Source organism: Pseudomyrmex gracilis, unplaced genomic scaffold, assembly GCF_002006095.1.
Source record: "Pseudomyrmex gracilis isolate BER0280 unplaced genomic scaffold, ASM200609v1 scaffold_4, whole genome shotgun sequence".
NCBI classification, from domain to species: Eukaryota; Metazoa; Arthropoda; class Insecta; order Hymenoptera; family Formicidae; genus Pseudomyrmex; species Pseudomyrmex gracilis.
Window position 1 is genome coordinate 1,428,164 of NW_018020588.1, and position 18,358 is coordinate 1,446,521.

The 18,358-nt window shown below is 37.2% G+C and overlaps 2 protein-coding genes across 10 annotated transcripts in view; one reads left to right on the forward strand and one right to left on the reverse strand.

Annotated features, from left to right (window-relative positions):
* The window catches only part of LOC109856114 (collagen alpha-1(XVIII) chain), a 156,369-nt gene that overhangs the window by 51,936 nt on the left and 86,075 nt on the right, over positions 1 to 18,358 (reverse strand). The window contains exon 1 of one of the 8 annotated variants that reach the window (XM_020431117.1): positions 8,797 to 9,620. The exons of the other annotated variants lie outside the window; for them this stretch is intronic. Coding sequence (XP_020286706.1) covers positions 8,797 to 8,991 — 195 coding nt within the window. The 5' untranslated portion in view covers positions 8,992 to 9,620. Of the gene's footprint in view, positions 1 to 8,796; positions 9,621 to 18,358 lie in introns of those variants that run through there. 8 annotated transcript variants of the gene reach the window in all.
* Positions 1 to 18,358, forward strand: part of LOC109856166 — a 149,681-nt gene that overhangs the window by 43,867 nt on the left and 87,456 nt on the right. The window lies entirely within an intron of this gene.

Here is an 18,358-nt window from a genome sequence, read left to right on the forward strand (position 1 = left end):
CTATGACGACGATGATGACGACAACGACAAAGACGCGAAACGTTACTATTATAGTTTGGTCCATGGAGAACACTGTTGTCTACGGTGTGCGTTGTATTTCGCGCTTCGACGCGTGATTGGACAATCTGAACGGCTACTTTGTCCCGCGATTACCCACGGGAACCGTGCTGGCTGGAGGTGACTTTGCATTAAACGTCCGCGATTTCACTTCATCGTTCTCTAATCCCGCATCGGCATTGCGACCGTCGCGTCGCACGTTCTCTGTAACTTCGCGATACTGTTAGACCGTAAAATTAGGACGAAAGCAGTTATCTTAGTTAGCTTACAATCGCATATTAACCGAACAGTTGAAGATCATAGTTGAGAATTGAGAAAAGTAAGAAGATCCAGATAAATAACAACTCGAATTCATTGCAAATGAATGATCGGAAATTTATTTATATCACAGACCTGTTATCGAGTAGGTTCAAAATCATATGTTCTTAGTTATTGTCTTGATATGTCAATATTTTTTTATTGTTGAATATATTATATTTATATAAAAAAGTACACATGAGAACTTATAATATCATGTGCATACGTGTGTGCACAAAATTTCTAAAATTCTTCTATATACTTGAGATTGCAGATCTAGCGGATCAGCGGATTAAAACCTGAAGTGGATCGATCGCATTCGCGATTTACTTATTTAAACATTTCTGCGTTAGCGAAGAAGAGATTATATTTCGACGTTTTACGAAACGAGCGGGTTTAAAAGAGCTTACAACAATAATCCACTCTAATCTCTCTCGCTTAATGCTCGCGCGTACGTACTTACTTTTCCAATACGTTACATGCGATAGTAAATAATAACCGTATCCTTAAAACGCGTTATATGGTAGATCACGTATATAACGTAATAATTAATTTAACCGACGCGACGGTCCGCTCGTAACAATAAAACATTGCAAAGTTTGTGAGTCAGCCGTGTACACACTAACTACATTCTCTTATGTTTGCCTGATTTGCTGACGCTTCGAGCAGCTTCAGAAATGGGTTAATCGTGCCGCTTGTTTAATTAATCGAATCTCGGTCCGTGTGTAGAATGTACCTGATCTATTAAAGTTACAACGGAAATAATTGCATTCGAAGGTATCGAAGAAGCGTAGCTAGTTAAAAGTTTGCATTAAAATATACACATGTTAAAATTTATAACACAATTTCTAATAAGACAGATCGCGACTTTTAGCTTCTATTTACTGATTCGATTATATCAATCATTTTTCTATTCGGAGATTTTCTTTATTCACCGTTGATGTAATAGTATGGTTAAAATAATATACGATAAAATTTATATTTTCACTATATTTTTGCTTAGATATCTATATGGGTGTTGCTTTATGTATTCTTTTTGAGAATCGTCTTATATTTCTTCATCTCTCTGTCCTTTTAAAAACATATATATATATATATTTTTCTCACGTAAAAGCATACAACATAAAATGTGCAGCGATATCACGTACAAAAATAAAATGCAAAGTTGTTATTGAGATATCAGCAGGATCTCATAAATCGAATCGTATTTTCACTCTTGTAAATTCGTAGATGAACAGTAGTTCTAGTGATGCATAGAGCGGATCTTGGTTTGCGAACAGCAACCAGTGTCAACATGTTCTCCACTCGTGCGGTGTAGTGCCGTTTGAATAAGTGGTACAGCGTCGCGATATATACGCGTTCAATTAACACGAGCGTCGAACATTCTAAATATATCATCAGTCAGTTGCTTTATCTTGATCGATATTGAAAACTGTGTTAAAATTTTTCACGAATTAAATATTTCAATATCACGAAATCAATTTTTCTTGTTTATATTGTTCGCAATAAAAGTTATAATAGTGAGAATAAAGTATTATCTTATCGACTGGTATCGAGAATAGGTTTCTAGAGTACGATCAAAGAGATATTTCGTGTGTTCAACCGAGACCTACGTGTTTGAATTTACAACCAAGTTCTAACGTGGTCCAACCAAGTTCTGGTCGTGTGAGCAGAACCAAATTTGCAAATAGCGTTTGTACGTCTCTTCATGTCTCTCTCTTGTCTCGCTTCTCTCTATCGTCTCTCTGCTCCGATACCTCGTTATGCGGTTAGTACGCTTAGGTGTAATTGCATTGGTCGTGCTCATTTGAACGTCGTGTGATGACCTATAGAGATGTAATAAGTAATTATATGTAATGACATGCATTCGAATCCGCTATTACAACAGACAAAATATAATATTATTTAACTACAATAATTTAAGATTTATTGTGACAATCTCCATTGTCTGTTGTTGTAAAAGTGTGTTTGCCATTTATTTCGATTAAAAGAGCCACGTGTGCGCGCACACACAAGTTTGCTCTCAAGTTTCAAGTTATTCGAGTAGTGATTCTCTCGTCGGAAAAAAGATCAGTTCACGCCAACTAGAATTTTATTTAGGCAGACGGGTGCTTCAGAAAATTAATTAAAACGATTTAATAGAAATCTCGAGCGACAAGGATTCTTTAGAGAGGTCTTTTGTTCGTCGATCGATATAAGTCGAGGGTCGGCAGCAGAGACGCAACAAGTTTTGATATGTACCTGCAATATGACCCGACGACGAATAATGAGAGACAACGTTTCTGCATAGTCGGCATTATTAAGATAACGCTATAAATTAAAAAAAAAACGATATCTCTCTCCATCCACTTTGTGATATTCTTTCTTTATCAGAAAATATTAAATTCTTTCGTTAAATTAATGTCTTTCACTATTATTAAGGTAATGTCTGTTTTTATAATAATACACGCACAATGATCTGTGAAAAAAAAAAGATTTGCAAAGTTTCATATATCCTACATACAATTGTTGTGTGTTTGCGTGCGCGAATGCAAATTTGACACGCAACAGCAGAAATATCTGTCCTAGTAATAATAACGATTTATTAGCAAAGTTTGTATTCTCTTTTTTGTCGTCACAGCCGCGAGCTAAGTCTCCCTAATGCCGTCTTGTGCTTAACCACAAGTTTGCAAGGGTATGCAGTTTAAGTGAGGTACGTTTATATGCCATGTGAGACGAACGAACGTTGACTCATTAGAGATAACGAGGTACGTTTGCGTCAATAAGAATAAATTCTACATTTCCAATAAACTAGATAATAAATACATGTAAAGTACACGCGTGTGTTGCATTAAGCTTATTAAATTTTTAAACAAATATTCGCGATATATCGATATCGAAAAAATATAGCTTGGATGTATCGTTAGAGAAATGTACCAGATGTGTGTGTTTGTGTGCGCGCGCGCGCGCGCGCGCATATCGATAAGCGTAACCGAGTATTGTATTTGTTCTAAAGTCTCATACGCATTACCACAAATCCGTTTATTCGGCCGTGTTTGGTCTGACAGTGCTCGCAGGCTATTAAACATAGCTTTAGACAAGCGGCAAAGTCACGCATTTCTCCGTGGTTAGAGCGCATTTCGTGAGGTCGACAAACACAGGAAGAGACGCACAAACACTGATCTACCTCTCGCGACGCCAGCCGTGATATGCACCGCGAAAATGCGCGCAGGGATGCGGGTCAACGATATCTCGGCCGGCCTGAATACTGTATTAAAGTGCCTCCACCGCCGCCAAGCGTATACAGGCCGGAGTAGATCTCGTGTATACAGGAACGACGAGATTTCGCGAAATAAATAATAACGTCGAATATCAAAAATTCAACGAGCGAATTAACGCCGGAAAAGCCGCCGTAATCAATTCCGGACGGGGATTTGTCGCGCGTTGAAGCTTTAACGGACATGCATCTGAAATAATTTTTTTGCTTGAAACCAGGAACATGCGCGCTTTCGGAGATTATCACAAAGTTTCGCTTCTGTGGTTGTCGACTAGAATATTTATGTGTCACGCATTTGTGATGCATCGCGGAGGTTATAAAGCTTGATGTTCGTTTAATCTTTTAAATGGTGTATCACTTTTTTATGGTTCATTAAAAATTATCCGTAATTAAAATAGCAAAGTAGCACGCGAGTAGCAAAATCATGGAGAGAAAAGGAATAACATGTGTTAGAGAAAAAAATATAAATCACTATTATAAAGTGTACTATAAAACTGAATTATAAAGTGCGCGCTCTTTCTCTCTCTCTCACTTATATCTCATTAAAATTACAAGGTTTTATTATTCTCTCTCTCTCTCTCTCTCTCTCTCTCTCTCTCTCTCTCTCTCTTTCTAACACATAATATAAACTATCTCTCTTTTCTCATGAAAATTTTAGATTTATTATATCTCTCTTCTTCTTTAGTTATACATTATATATTTTGCTTTTGTTAAAAAATACGAGGAAGGCAAAAAAAAATAGCCCATTAGGGACTGCGCTGTTGTTATATTATCTACAGCGCATCTCGCGCGTAAGTATCTTGCTGCTACTAGAAAAAATATATCGTTGCTTACGTAAATAGCAGAAACGAGTAGAAGATGGAACAGTTGTTTGTCAGTTCGTGAAATAATTTTCTCTTTTCTAAGTATCTCTCGCTACAACGCATTACCGCTATTTGTTGTAATTTCATATAAAGAGTTTAGACTACGTCATAACGAGCTCTCATATTTCACACATGAAGTACATTTCCCATACGGACACTTAGCAAAGAAACTTAAAATCCGGACATGCTTTTAGTTCTAATTTGCTTTGGGACATAAGCTTTTTCAAGCTTAATGCCAAGAAAGCGACATAATGGGATGTTCCCTATTTTGTAATGTGATGACTTCCTTGAAACTATACACACGACTTTAATCTTGAAGCATTCCATTTTACTCGCAAAGTTTTTTCAACAAGCGCAGAAAAATCTTCCTGAAAGGAATCGCGTGCGGGGGAAAAGCGCCAGCAAAACCGATGATTTTTCCGAAACTTTAGAAACACGTAGAGTGGCACCGAGTTTTTGTAGCGTAACTCGATTTTTCGGAGTTAGTTAAAAGCACTCTTTAAAGTTCCGCTTGCCGCAACGCTACATAGGAAGCTATCAGAGATGGAAGACGAACTTCACGGGCTCAAAAGTTTTATGAGTTCTAATGCAGAATAAAGAGATAGTTACGGAAGTTAACCGCGGAACAACCGTTTATTTTAACGCTCAATCTTTACATCATGTCTTCGCGATCATCTCTTCGAGAAAGACGCGCTTTGGCTACGGTTTATGTTATATACATTAAGTTATCGATCCATTTCTGGCAATACAGCGCAACAAATTTAACATCGTAGAATCGTTGTTTCTTGGCGCGTAGCAACCGCGTCTCTCTAATTAGATTATAGGGTGGCGAGACTGTCGAATTAAAAGCGCGATAAAAGAGAGATGAGTTGCCAGGATATAAATCGAAGTTAGCAGCGGGTCGATTCTTCGCTCGGTTGCGGAGGTACTTGCGCGAACGTGACCTCTGCTCTCTCTCCATCTCTGTATGTGTCTGTCCTTCTCTCTCTTTTTTCCAGTTCCAGACTCGCTTGAAATTCAATGAACGTTGGCAGGCCGCATAGCCATCCGTTCCTACCAAAATATCTTTCAGAACGGTAACCTCGCGTATCGTTCCGCCACCGACAAGCCGCATCTGATACCTAATGATTCTCGCTTGCGCTCTTTAGATATCGCAGAACAGAGTGCGAGAATTGTCAAAATAACACTTTTCAAAGTTTACAAAACTGAACAAGTAGTTAACGTTAAATCACACGTATTCTCCGCCAAACAATTTTACCTTGAAGAAATAATAAAATCGTTATGGTTTTTGCTTACATAAGATTTTGCAAACATTTACGATATGTTTAAATTAATTTCGATGTATGATGTGTGTACATACATCTAAACTTTTTGCACGCTTAGAAAGACACTTTAGCACACAGATATAAACTTACTGGCAGTGAGTTATACAGGATTCGACGGTGAACGTTCCTTGGAAAGGAATAAATTTTATGGAAAGTTCCATTTCGTTTCTCTAAGGAGATTTGGATTACGAAGGGCCGATTTCGCAGTATATCAGAACTCCTTCTACCGACCATTTAGTACCTCGTAAAAGTTCCTTACTTTGGTTTCGAGTGAGATTTTCCACGCTATCGCGAATCTTCATAATATCACAAACAGCATCTTAAAAGTTTTTTTCTCTCGAAATTTCGACAACAAAAAATGCGTTGCTTTATATGCAAGATTCAGTTGTTCCTCGATATGAGAGATCTCGTAACGCGCACAAGAATATATCGTCTACTTGACTGTATGAGATTCCTAAAGCGATTTGAATTACCTATTCCTTCTCAGAGCCATGACTGATATTACCAAGATTTCCGCGACCATTTCTACGTCGAGAGCAATTTGTCTTCGAAACGTTCTAGTCAGATTCAGGATTTTATTCCATTTATAGTTTAAGCACGTGTTAGTATTTATCGATGAATATATATTACCGCCGCGTTTTTGTTATTCTAAGAATAAGATTATTGTCATAAAGTAAAAAGGTCGCTTTGTGTGTTACAGTTACAAGTATGTAAGCTTTCGATTACTTACTTTTGACTTTTTAATGTTAAATGACGAAGTTCTATTTCTTCCTTTTATTTTTTTAAAATAATTTTTTTTATCCCCACAACATTTAGCAAATATATATACATCATATTCATGAATAATGTTGGATATATTTTTGCATTCTGTCTGTTCTCGAAAATAAATGTCCAATGTTTCTTGAATATGTTGTATATATCTGCATTGATTGAGAGACTATCTGGAATGAGGTGTCACAGGAAATTTGATCGCGTGATAACAGAAAAAAGTGCACAAAATATTTTGATGTTCTGATCTAGAAATGAAATAAATAACGTATTTTATTGGTTTTTTCGTCTTTCTTTCGGAATTTAGCCAATAAAAGTAGAATTAAAAATAGTTCTTATATACTGACTGAAACATCGATATTTTAACACTCTCGAGCATTAACTACAAATAAATCGCATCGGATAATTTTGTACATCTCACGGTTAAAACTTAATTAATTGTACGTGTAAATGACACTAAAAGAAAATTGGTTGTCGGATAAAATAATAAATAACTAATAATGAGACCTACATTTTGTAAATGAACACATTTTCTCACTTCTCTTTCTTTCATAAATTATTACATATTGGCAGACTAAATTTTATCCAGAATAATGACTTTAACTTAATGACGGTCTTGTGTTCATCACTTTTTGGTATAAAACAATTGTTTTGTTTGTTATACAATTATTATATTGTGCAATACATTCAATTGTCGCTGATTAACAACAAGACAATACAGAATGCCTCGCAATGTGCTTTCAATTTTAATTGTTACGCAATGCTGACAAACTTATTGTCTCGTGTCGATCGAAACTTTGATAACCGTGGAAAGTAGGGGACAAGCAGGAATTTTTAATTAGCAATCATCAGAAGTCATCAAAATCACAAGTGCGACATAATTTTTGTTTTTAGTTCGTACAATAACGATAGTTTGACGGAGTAATTTGCATCGGTAGTTACTTTTCGTACTTGTTCATCAAATTTTGATATTTTTTCTTAAATAAAATATTTTAATCACCTGTATCAAACAGCCAAATATTTTGTTTGGGATTTCGATCAACCGATGCAAATTACGAAAGCGAATTTCTACGCGTGCTTTCGTCACGTAATAAAACTTCTGACATGACGTAACACTGTGATACTGACGCAGTTTACACCGTGTAATATTAATACATATGCATGCAAACTGTGGAAATCAACGCAAAGCATCGCGCACAAGGCAAATTCAGAGATGCAAATACGTATCTGTGTATTTGTGCAAATCAATGTATAATTTTATTCACGACGAGATTTGCGACGGAATATGTAAATTATAAGACCTACTTAAAAGTTTTCTGTTACGACATATTATTTCGCTCATAAAGGGATGAAACATTTGTCATTTTCAATGTGCGCACGGAAACTGCGCGATTCGAGGCGACGCTTGCTTCGAGCGTATATTTTTTCTTTTTTTGTTTTTTGTTTTTTTTTTCAATAAACAGCGAACGAACTGCAGCATGTTTCTCGAGTCGTTCCTCTTCGACGCAGTCGGGGAAAATTTATTCCCAGCACGGCGTAGTCGATAATGGCGACGTTAATTTCGTTTATTTACGGCGTTGCACTTCTCAAGCGCAGGCCCAGTGATTTAGGAACCTCGAGCATTCGCGGTTTACATCGAATAATATTAATATGCATGAGAAGATGAGCAAAACATCTCACGCGTTGCTAGGACGTAGAGCATTCCGTTGCGATTGAGCACACGCGCGTACACGCGGGTACGTTGAAGGATAATACGCGTGCTGTGCTGCACTGTCGAAAATTGCATCTCGGGATGCATCCAATCAAGCGGGATGTGAGTATATTAACTTAATTATGGAAAGCGGTTTGAGGGGAAAATCCGAAAATAGGGGAAAATCTCAGGCACATGCGATATATTATTTCATCTAGCGGAATAAATGTTTGATACTCTACTACTACTACACGCAATCTCGAAAGACTCATAAATTATACTTGCAACTCGTCGACCTTCTCAAAAACTTAGAAACAACATTTGCGTAAAAATAATATAATATTTACATTATTAAAACACACAAAATTGTACACTAATATGAATTGTTCGAATTTACTCGAATTGATATCTCAAAAAAAAGTAAATAAACTCTAATTGAAAAAAAGTAAAATTTACGACGTTCTCATATATTACAGAGCGAGAAAGAGAGAGCGAGTCGGAGATAGTTTTTGTAGCTTTGCTCAATTTAGTTTTACTCACATGTTGCATTGCCGCGTACCCGGTGATCTGCTGCAGCTTGCTGCTAACCATCTTCGTCTTCGTAGTATTAGTTTTTTCGCTCTTCCCGCTCCAGAGACCGATTACACCCATTATAATAAGAGCCACCAAAGTGATGATACCAATCAGTAGGGCAAGCGTCACGATTTTGCTGCGGGGCGATATTACCATCGCCATTTTTCCTCCGAGTTAGCGTTCGTCGCGATCACTCGCGTGTTCTCGAAATAGAAATTTACACTCAACAGACAACGTTATCCATCCGGCTTGGGATGGACCGAAAACATACGTATATATGTATCTATGTATATATATCTCTATGTATATGAATAGCTTCTTTATCTCCTTGACGATATGGGGAATGCGCGGGGAAGGATTAAGGTGGTAAATATATATAATTTTTTTTCTCGTGTCGCGCGGCGCGATTCTTCGCGATCATTATAACTTTATCACTTCCTCGCACTCGAATATCGACGACGACGGCGACAGCGACGACGTGTCGGGCGAATCTTCGTGTATCATTCTTGAAGTCTGTCGGCATGCTCGCCTCTTCGAAGCGATTTAATTAAAAGACTCGTGTTTCAGCTTCGTCGCTCTGTTGGACATGCTGCGTCGATTTCACGAAATTTGCTGACCGTGCACGAGATTTTTGAAATCGCCGCTCGGAAGCGATCTCCGGATGCAGCGCGAGGAGTAATTTAGATGTCTTGTAGAAATCTCTTCGAGTTAGCACGTTCGGGCGAGTTTGCCAGCGCTTTCAACACGGAAGGTTTTAAGAACGCCTTCTCGTCGTCTCGAGAACTCTTGGACGAGCCTCTTCACCGACTCAGATTTTTTCAGTCCGTCCGATAGATGCACGCGCGCATGAATCAACAAGTTCAACGAGCGCGAGAGCGAGCAAGCGCACGCGCGCGCGCTTGCACCAGCTCAACAACAACGACTCGCGATAAATTCGTCTGAATAATCAACAATAAAGTTCTCCAGGAGACGTTTTAGCCCCCTAGGTATATACCGGCGACTATATATCTCTGTAGGGATGCATATAATGAGAGCGTAAAGCGGAAAGGAGCGGGGTCGAAGACGAAACTTCTTGTTTCTCGAGTTTCTTAGATTTTCTCTCAATCCTCTCCGTGCCTTTATTCTCTACTCTTTCTCTCTCGGCTCATCCTCTTCCTCTTTCTCTTGGTTGGCGCTCTCTCTCTTTCTCTCTTTTCCTCCCATATTCTCTTCGCGCTTCGAAGACGAACTTTGAAGGCCTTTAAATGTCGAGAAAACTTACCGCGGTTTACATCGCAGGAATAATGATTCTACGCTTCTGTATTACAACGATCGCTCGGGCGCCGCTGCATATTAAGTATGTTGGTTTTCGTCGTTATCAACATTATCTCGAGTCAGATAAGCTTTAGTTTGTGCGGTAAATAACATACGTAATAATAATTTTTTACTCAAATACTGTGACGATAAGTACGATATAATACTGTAAATTCAATTATAAATGTTATTATAAGTTGTATCGGAAATAGATGAATCATGTTAACTACCTAAGCAAGATGTTCCATTGCTTTGAAAATGTCTCATTTTTGCTGCCGATCGAATTGACATCCACATAAATTAGCGCAGCGCTACTATGTCGAGTAGAGCGTCGAGATCTTAAACGCGTAAAATCAATTTTGCCAAGTTGCAGTGGCACGCGGAAAAGTTATCTCGATTCCATCCACTCTATCCTCTTCGGTAATGCTATTTTCATTTTACACAGCAACGTAGTGTCGCCTCCCTTGTCACAAGCTTGCGACCTCTTGGAAAATGGTAGACGGAAATGCAAATGCAAGTGTACCCACTCGATCGAGAATCGATGAAGTTAAAGATATAAAATCCTCTCGACTTGATTGTATTAATCTCCAAATTATTGAGAATAGTATTTGTCTAAACACCTCTCTCTCTCTCTCTCTCTCTTAAGTCACAAAAACATTTGACAGTCACTTGTAATAAAATTTAATAACAAATATTTTTCGTTTAAAGTGTTGTAGATAAAAGAGAATTTCTTTTAAAATATATATGAATATAATGTATTTTATTAAGAAACAAGTATAAAATATGCGCTTAAGTTATTTAATATTTTTATTCTTTATTTTAAGAAAAATTATGAATTTTCTAATATAAACAGATGATGTTCTACTTCACCCGAGAGAATCTTTTTAAGATTGCAGCATAATAAAGTACAGTCTTGGTAGAATACCGTTGGCACATAATTTTGTGCAGGAAAGAGGAAAAACCGCGAATTATTTAATAACCTGTCTGGATAGAACGCGGTTCTTTGCACTTTATTGCTTGTACATAGAAGTTCAATCATAATCTTATTGAGTATTCGCGGCTGTTTAAAAAGTTCAGAAATTTATGCTGATTTGCCGAATATGAATTTTATACTCATTTGAAATAAGCATCGCAATATAGAGAAATAAAGTTGAATGGCACTGACATGAAAGAATAATTATAACAAGTGAGCGCATATTAGTACGGTTAAGCGCAATACCACTGTGCCATGGGCAATGCGTTAGAAATTCAAACGAATTGCGCATGTGCAACTCAATAGTTTTGCACTATTTTTGTACGCGTAAAATCATTAAAAACTGATGAATTTTTTACAACTATTCCCGCTTTATATACTTTTTTCAAAACATTTGCATCTAAAGTACTTTCTGTTTAGCAGAAAATAATAAAAAAGCGATTAAAACGATACGATTTACTATTTTTGAGAAAATCTAATTAAGAAAGACAGAGAGAGATGGAAAGAGAGGAAGATAGAAAATGAAATTTTTGTTGAAAGGTTTTTCTGCGTGAGGTTAAACAATCTACATACTCATAAAATATTTAAAGACTATCTTGGAAAAATACAATGTTTCCATTTTTACAAGATAAGATCGCAAAATGATTCAGGTAACAAAGCTCGGAGAATGGAATATCTAATCAGTTCGAAGAAGTATGTAAATCCTGAACGAACTTCATTTAGAATATGACACTTACAATCTATACGATCCGCACAGGCGGAGAATGTCCTTTTCACAATGTAGACTTTGCCGGTTTCCATTTCCGCTATTTTTTGTCTTCTTCCGCAAACGTAATTCAAGAAATTTCTTTGCGCTTACTTTTTTATTACAGTTTACATGGCGTTAGCGAGAAAATTTGTATCTTTGTCGTTTTCTTTTTAAGAAAAATTTGAAGAAAATAATCTTGTGATTATATGTAGATACTTTTGCAAGTTCGAATGAATTTATGCTTTAAGTAATCAGTGATTTATTTCCACAAAAATGTTTGCATTAAAAAAATTAAAACGATCATTGGTCTATATTGATGATAAACCGTGTGTGTGTTTTTAACTCTTATTTATATTGCTTTTATTTATACTAAGTTTTAAATATTGGCCACATCATTTGGATTCGTAAAACTACTGTTGTTACTTTTCTTTCGACATCAATGTTGTTCTTTTTTTGACGCTTTTCACCTATAACGAACACAACATAACGAACTCTAGTCGAATTACTGACTGTTTCGAAAGAAGTAAAAAGAAACGACTTATCAAGATTGTTGGATCTATGGCTGGGTAGTCTCTCTTTGATTGAAAAAGTTCGAAGGTTGTATAAAGGGACAGTCACTGTGTCAAGGACTAAGAAAAATTACCTAGTTTTCGCTCACTCCTTTTCTTCATGGCCTTCAACTTATCTACCACAAATAGTTTTGGTATATCTATTTCGTTCGGCTATCTTCTTCTTTTACGATCGACTCTTATCACTTCATTGCGCAATTTCTATCCGAGAAGGTAACGTGCTTTCTCGAGACAAATTCTTGAAAATTCAATTTCTCTCTTTCGTTCACGATACTCAAAATATTTCGCATATTTAAGCCTGTTTTCAGAAATACATTATGTTAATGCTTTGTAACTTTAATTCTCGTTACGTTTACAAACACAAGATACACTGTATTTTCTTTGTGGAAAAAAGCATGTTGTAATATAGTGATTACAAAATTAAATATGAAACAAATTGTAAATGTCAGAATACATGTGAAAGAAAATAATAATGAGAAAGGATAAAGAAACATTAAAAAGACAAAAGAAGAAATATTGCTAGAAACGTAGAGATTTTTTTGAGACAGAATATACGTAGAATATAAAATAATAAAGAGCCACACACACACAGAGAGAGAGAGAGAGAGAGAGAGAGAGAAATTCTAACAGAAATCACATTACTCATTGCGCAAACGGCATAGGTGTTTTTACATCTCGCGTAGCGTTACTTTTGCTCATCCTGTCTGTATCTGCGAGCACGAAACGAGATGTTTCGCTCGGCTCGTGCCTTCTTCTTCGCGAGAGCACAGTATTTTCCAGATTGTCGTACCGTATAAAAGAGCAGAGAAAAGTCTCGACACGCAACCGACTGTACCTACTTTCTCCAATCTTGCGTCTATACGTTTTACTTAGTTTTGTCTCCGATACTGCACTTGCAATTCGCTACATTTTTGCGAAAAGGAAAAAGAAAACAACTGCAACTTCTGTCCTACGCTTGTCGCGGAACATTTCAGTGACAGTGGCTCGACATCGCGTATGTTGGATTTTTTCACGAGCATTTCACACAACGACACGCGCTCTCTGCCGCTTGTTTTATTTTTCGACTTTTGTCCGAGAAAATTATTTGTTTTTAATGCAGCAATACAAAAATAACGCGAGCGCAATGTTCTACCAACTAATAATATCTTTGTTTATTCCAAACAAAATAATATACAAAATAGTTCACAATATACGGGGAGCAACGTACGTAAATAACAAGTTACTTGACATGTTAATGAAGAGCCGAATATATGCGCGAATCAGATGCGAATTTACGAGATAAAATTGTGACGGTTTTGAGCACGGAATATAGTCGCACACTCGTGTATTTTCTATACTCTTACGAACCGTCATGTCATTTCGTAAGACATTTTGCATGGAATACGATGTCACGGTGTAATTTTATTTCAACTATATTACGATGCGAAAGAATGCGCTTTTACAAGTATACGCGTGTGATACAGCGGAGACGCGACAGGCACACTTTTAATAAATTTATCTCGCGCCGCGGTCTTCTCGGGCAAAAAGAAAAGCAATTTGCCTTGTTTCCGTTTTCGTGTGAAATAAAATTCGCATTGGACAAACCGTGCGTGAGCGCGCGAAATTCGAGATACGGATTCTCACACGTTTACGCAAATCAAAGCGCTTTCGCCAATTCGGTCGTCTCGAGGCTAACCCGCCGCAGGCACGGCCGGCCGGAGGTCCCATTCGTACAATAAAGGGAATTTTAACTTCCTCGCTGTTCTCGGTTGTTCGCGCTTGCGAATATTGGCCAATCGTGCGACTCTTACTTCGAAAGTGCACCCATGTGATATCGCGGTCGTAACCAGATATTCGCCTGCACCTCTTTCGATTTGAATATTTGTCGTTTATATACACTCTCTCGACGATAGCATAAGCCATTAGAGCTTTTACAAGAGTTGTTTTCACAGTCGAGCGAGCAGCATTATTAGAGGGCATGTCGTTCGATTAACTGTTGTTTATTATCAGGCAAGCAAATTCGTTCGAGTTATATATTTTAAGTTGTTACATACTCTAGCGATATTGCTGTTTTTACTGATACTAGTGAAAGGTAATGTTTTGGAAGCATGTGCCCAGATTTTGATGTAGATGATAAATATGGAAATAATATCGCGTGCTAAAAGAGCCTTTATTCGACGTTAAATTTGCAGTTGTATTAAGTGCTCGCGATCTATAATTTCAAATACGGAAAATGAAAGAGCTTCATTTACTTATTGAATACTAAAGAGTAATTTTACAACAATATTATCATAAAATTGAGAAATGAAATTTGTAGTCCGAATTAAAAGTGCAAACAAACGGAGAAGATGCATTTAGCCCCGAGAGTAATAATTACGTCAGCCGAGCGATGCCCGCTTTAATTATATGTAGAGCAAGAACAACGATCACACTGCTAGAAGACGTCAGCAAGTTTGGAGTCTCTGAGCGGTCTACAAGCGAGAACTTTTTGGAACACACTTCTAGCCCCGTACATTTTTGCCGATTTTACGTTATGCTGGGTAAAAATTTCCTACCAAGTTAATGGTGGCTCATTCTTTCTCAATTAATTCTAGAAACTTACCACGTTCCGTCAGATTCGGGTAATTAAATCAGTTGCTAATTACATTTCTGGTTTTAAGTAAAACCGTATTTTCCGCAGCGCTCCGGAAATAAAATATTTAATTTTAAAATATATTTTCGTGCGTATATATAGCATTTTGTGATAATTTTATACAATACGCACGGGGATGTAATATATACATATATGCGAGACACAATTTTCGAACCCAAGAATATCTAATAACACTATTCGAGTATATATTGCGAATTCTGACAAGCACTTTTCGATGCTCTCGAAAAGTAATTTGTGTAATATTTAAATACGAACGTACTGTAAACTTCTTCGGTAAACTGACAACTCAAAGGAGTAATATTGAGCGGTTCTACCATCCGTTACTTCAAGTATAAGGCTGGTTAGTTAGGTGCTGAAATTAAATAGCAATCCAAGTCTAATTTGAAACTTAAGTAATTACGACGTTCCAATGTGTTTCCCTATCAAAGACGAGCGCGCGGGAAACTTCAATAAAAAATTAATTAAAAGAACACGGAGACATTGCGGATTACCGAAAGATCAAAAGCTCAATTTGCAGTTTCAATCGCAAACGTGATTTCGTAATTCATTAAAAGCGGTAGGATCATGTGCCAATTGTGCTCACAAACATTTCTAGTCATTATCACTATCGATAATCAAATTAATAATCTCAAGTAAATGGGAATTGTTTGACCTGAATATGGATAATTGGCCGCATTTATATAACATTTCCATATCTAACTAACGAGCACATAATATTCTCAATGGTAATTTAATGGTAAGTTGAATACAAAAACCTTCCTTGTCTGAACCACACAAAGTGTAGTTGTTTTTAATTACGATACTCTATTTTTGTATTTAATTTATATTCTAAGGTCACGTTATTTCTATATGCACAAAAGTAAATTTTACACACAAAAGTGTAAGAAAATAGTGGAATTTTATTTCGCGAAAAAATCAAGAAAGCAATAGGTTGAATATAAATTTGCTTAAATCAGTTTTACATAATAGATATTGGCTTTCGTCAAACTTTGTAAACTTTTAAATTTCGAAGATTGAATGACAAACTCATCGAGATTGAATCCGATAGGATACATACTAGACAATAATCTAATAGAAAGACTTCAAAGTTGTGACGCGTGCGCGCGCGCGTACGAAACGTTCTCCATTCACAAAAACGTATGGCTTGTAGAAATACGTATTAGTTAACTTTAGGGTGGAAATCCGCCATTACCGGAATCACCGTCGGACAAAGTTACCAACGCTTCTCGACGTCTCTCGCCTCGAGCACGGTATTCGGTCTATCACGCTCAGGAGGATCGAAATTTGCGCTGCTTGTCTTCTTTCCGGGATATTTCCTCGTTGCGATCTTCGTCCCTTTTTTTTTTTTTTATTCCCCCGAGGAAAGCCATCGTCGTGACGTGCCGCCGCGGAAATTGAACAGTTCGAACAAGTCGCCTCGTGCTGGTGTCATCGAAAAAACATCACGCGAGATTGGAAAAGCATTTTTGAGTCCGGTACGCTTTTTTTCGAGACCACCGGTCAACTGGAGTCGATTACGATAGCGAAAAAAAATGTGCTACATTTTGCAACAAGTTTCGTTTTATTCACCTTTTTTGTTTGTCAGAAACAAGAGTAATTTTGAATTACGTACAAACGTGTATAGGTATCATTTCATTGAATGATTAAGTGGGATTTCTATTTCACTGACTTTAAGTAAAGGGGTGATGACAGAAGGGATGACATCCGAGGTGTATTTGACATTAGAACATATCTGATCGATTGAGGCTTTAGCGGCGTCACGTTTCATTTTTGCCGAAACGAGACCTCAGCGTCGGTTACAACTTGAGAAAGCCATCGGTTATAGCCTGCTGTTTCCGACGTAAAGTACTTTTCGACATGTATGCGATTCAGCGACCTGCAACTTTGAAACGGCTACAGGCGCAGCAGTCGTGTGGTTCTGCAGCCTTCAGCGCGTTGCATTGTGCGACACACGTGTTATGCGATGTATGTCACAATCCGCTGATTTCGTCGCAAGTTGCAGTCTGCTCGATCTGCTCGCGTTCATCCGGTAGGAAATATATATTTGTCTTACTGGCCTACTAAATTTCAAACATTTTACTTCGAAACTGCTCGTACCTCCTGTTTCACTTTAATCATAATAATAATAATCGCGGAAAATGTAACAAGCTGATATGACGCGAACTAATAATTTCAAACATATATTCGAGAGAAAGACGAGAAGAATCTCACGCTTACCTTTAAGCTTTCATTTTATGTTCCTATTATGCACGTGATTTGTAAAATGCATTTTTAAGAATAATGCAAAGTACCGTGAAAACGGCGAATAGTACAATGCGCTAATAGCGCGCTTCAAGTGGTGCATTAATACTTGTAATGCATAAGCTGAGGTTGAATTCTCAAGTCCAGAAATATATTACTAGTTTTTTACGAGACTCGCAAAATTTGTATCTAAGTAAAATACACAGCATTGCGTCAAATTGGAATTAATTCTCACATAATTTTGATAAAAAGTTTAATTATAAAACTGCAAAATACCGCGACACTTTTTTTCTGTATAATTAATAATTTGCTAAAATCTCAGTATAGAGAAATACATCGACAAATCATTTTCATACACACAATTGATATCTATGATCTCTCGTGACAAAGCTAAACCACTTTGATTGCGTTTAATCGCGATCGTATTCTACGACATATCGGAATTCCTCATCTTGAGCGCCGTCAAACGCCAAGGAAATGTTCGTCAGAGTGTTATACGATAACTCGATTTTATCAAGTTACGTTGGGACGACGTGTAATTGAAAATCTATCCCGGAGCGTTTTCGGTGATCTCACCGTGTACATACACGTATGCACGTCAAAAATTTTATCATATTATGCAACATACACAACGAAACAAAAAACGAAGAGAAAACGATGGAGTATAACACGGGGTGTAAAAACGAGAGGGACAAGCAATGTAAGGGAGAGAGAGAGAGAGAAGAGACGGATGGAGGAAGAGTATGTTTCGCGTACCGCGTGCCTGTGAGCGTTGAATTTTCTGGGTCGACAGCTGTCAATTGAGAGTAGTGTCTACTGAAGACTACTCGTTAACGTATCGCGCTGCATCCTGTGCAGTGCGTGTTTTTTTTCTTTCTCGTTTTTATTTCTTCTTTTTTTTTTTTTTTTTTTTTTTTTATATTTCGTCTTATTGAATCGCGTGGTTCCTGTTCCTCAGTCAAAAATTATATTTAATAAAAACGCGCGTGGAAATTTTCGGATTTTTCACTCTCGCAGCATTTCCATACGACTGCTTTCGGTGATCGAATTTCCGTCAATGATTTGTAACAGCT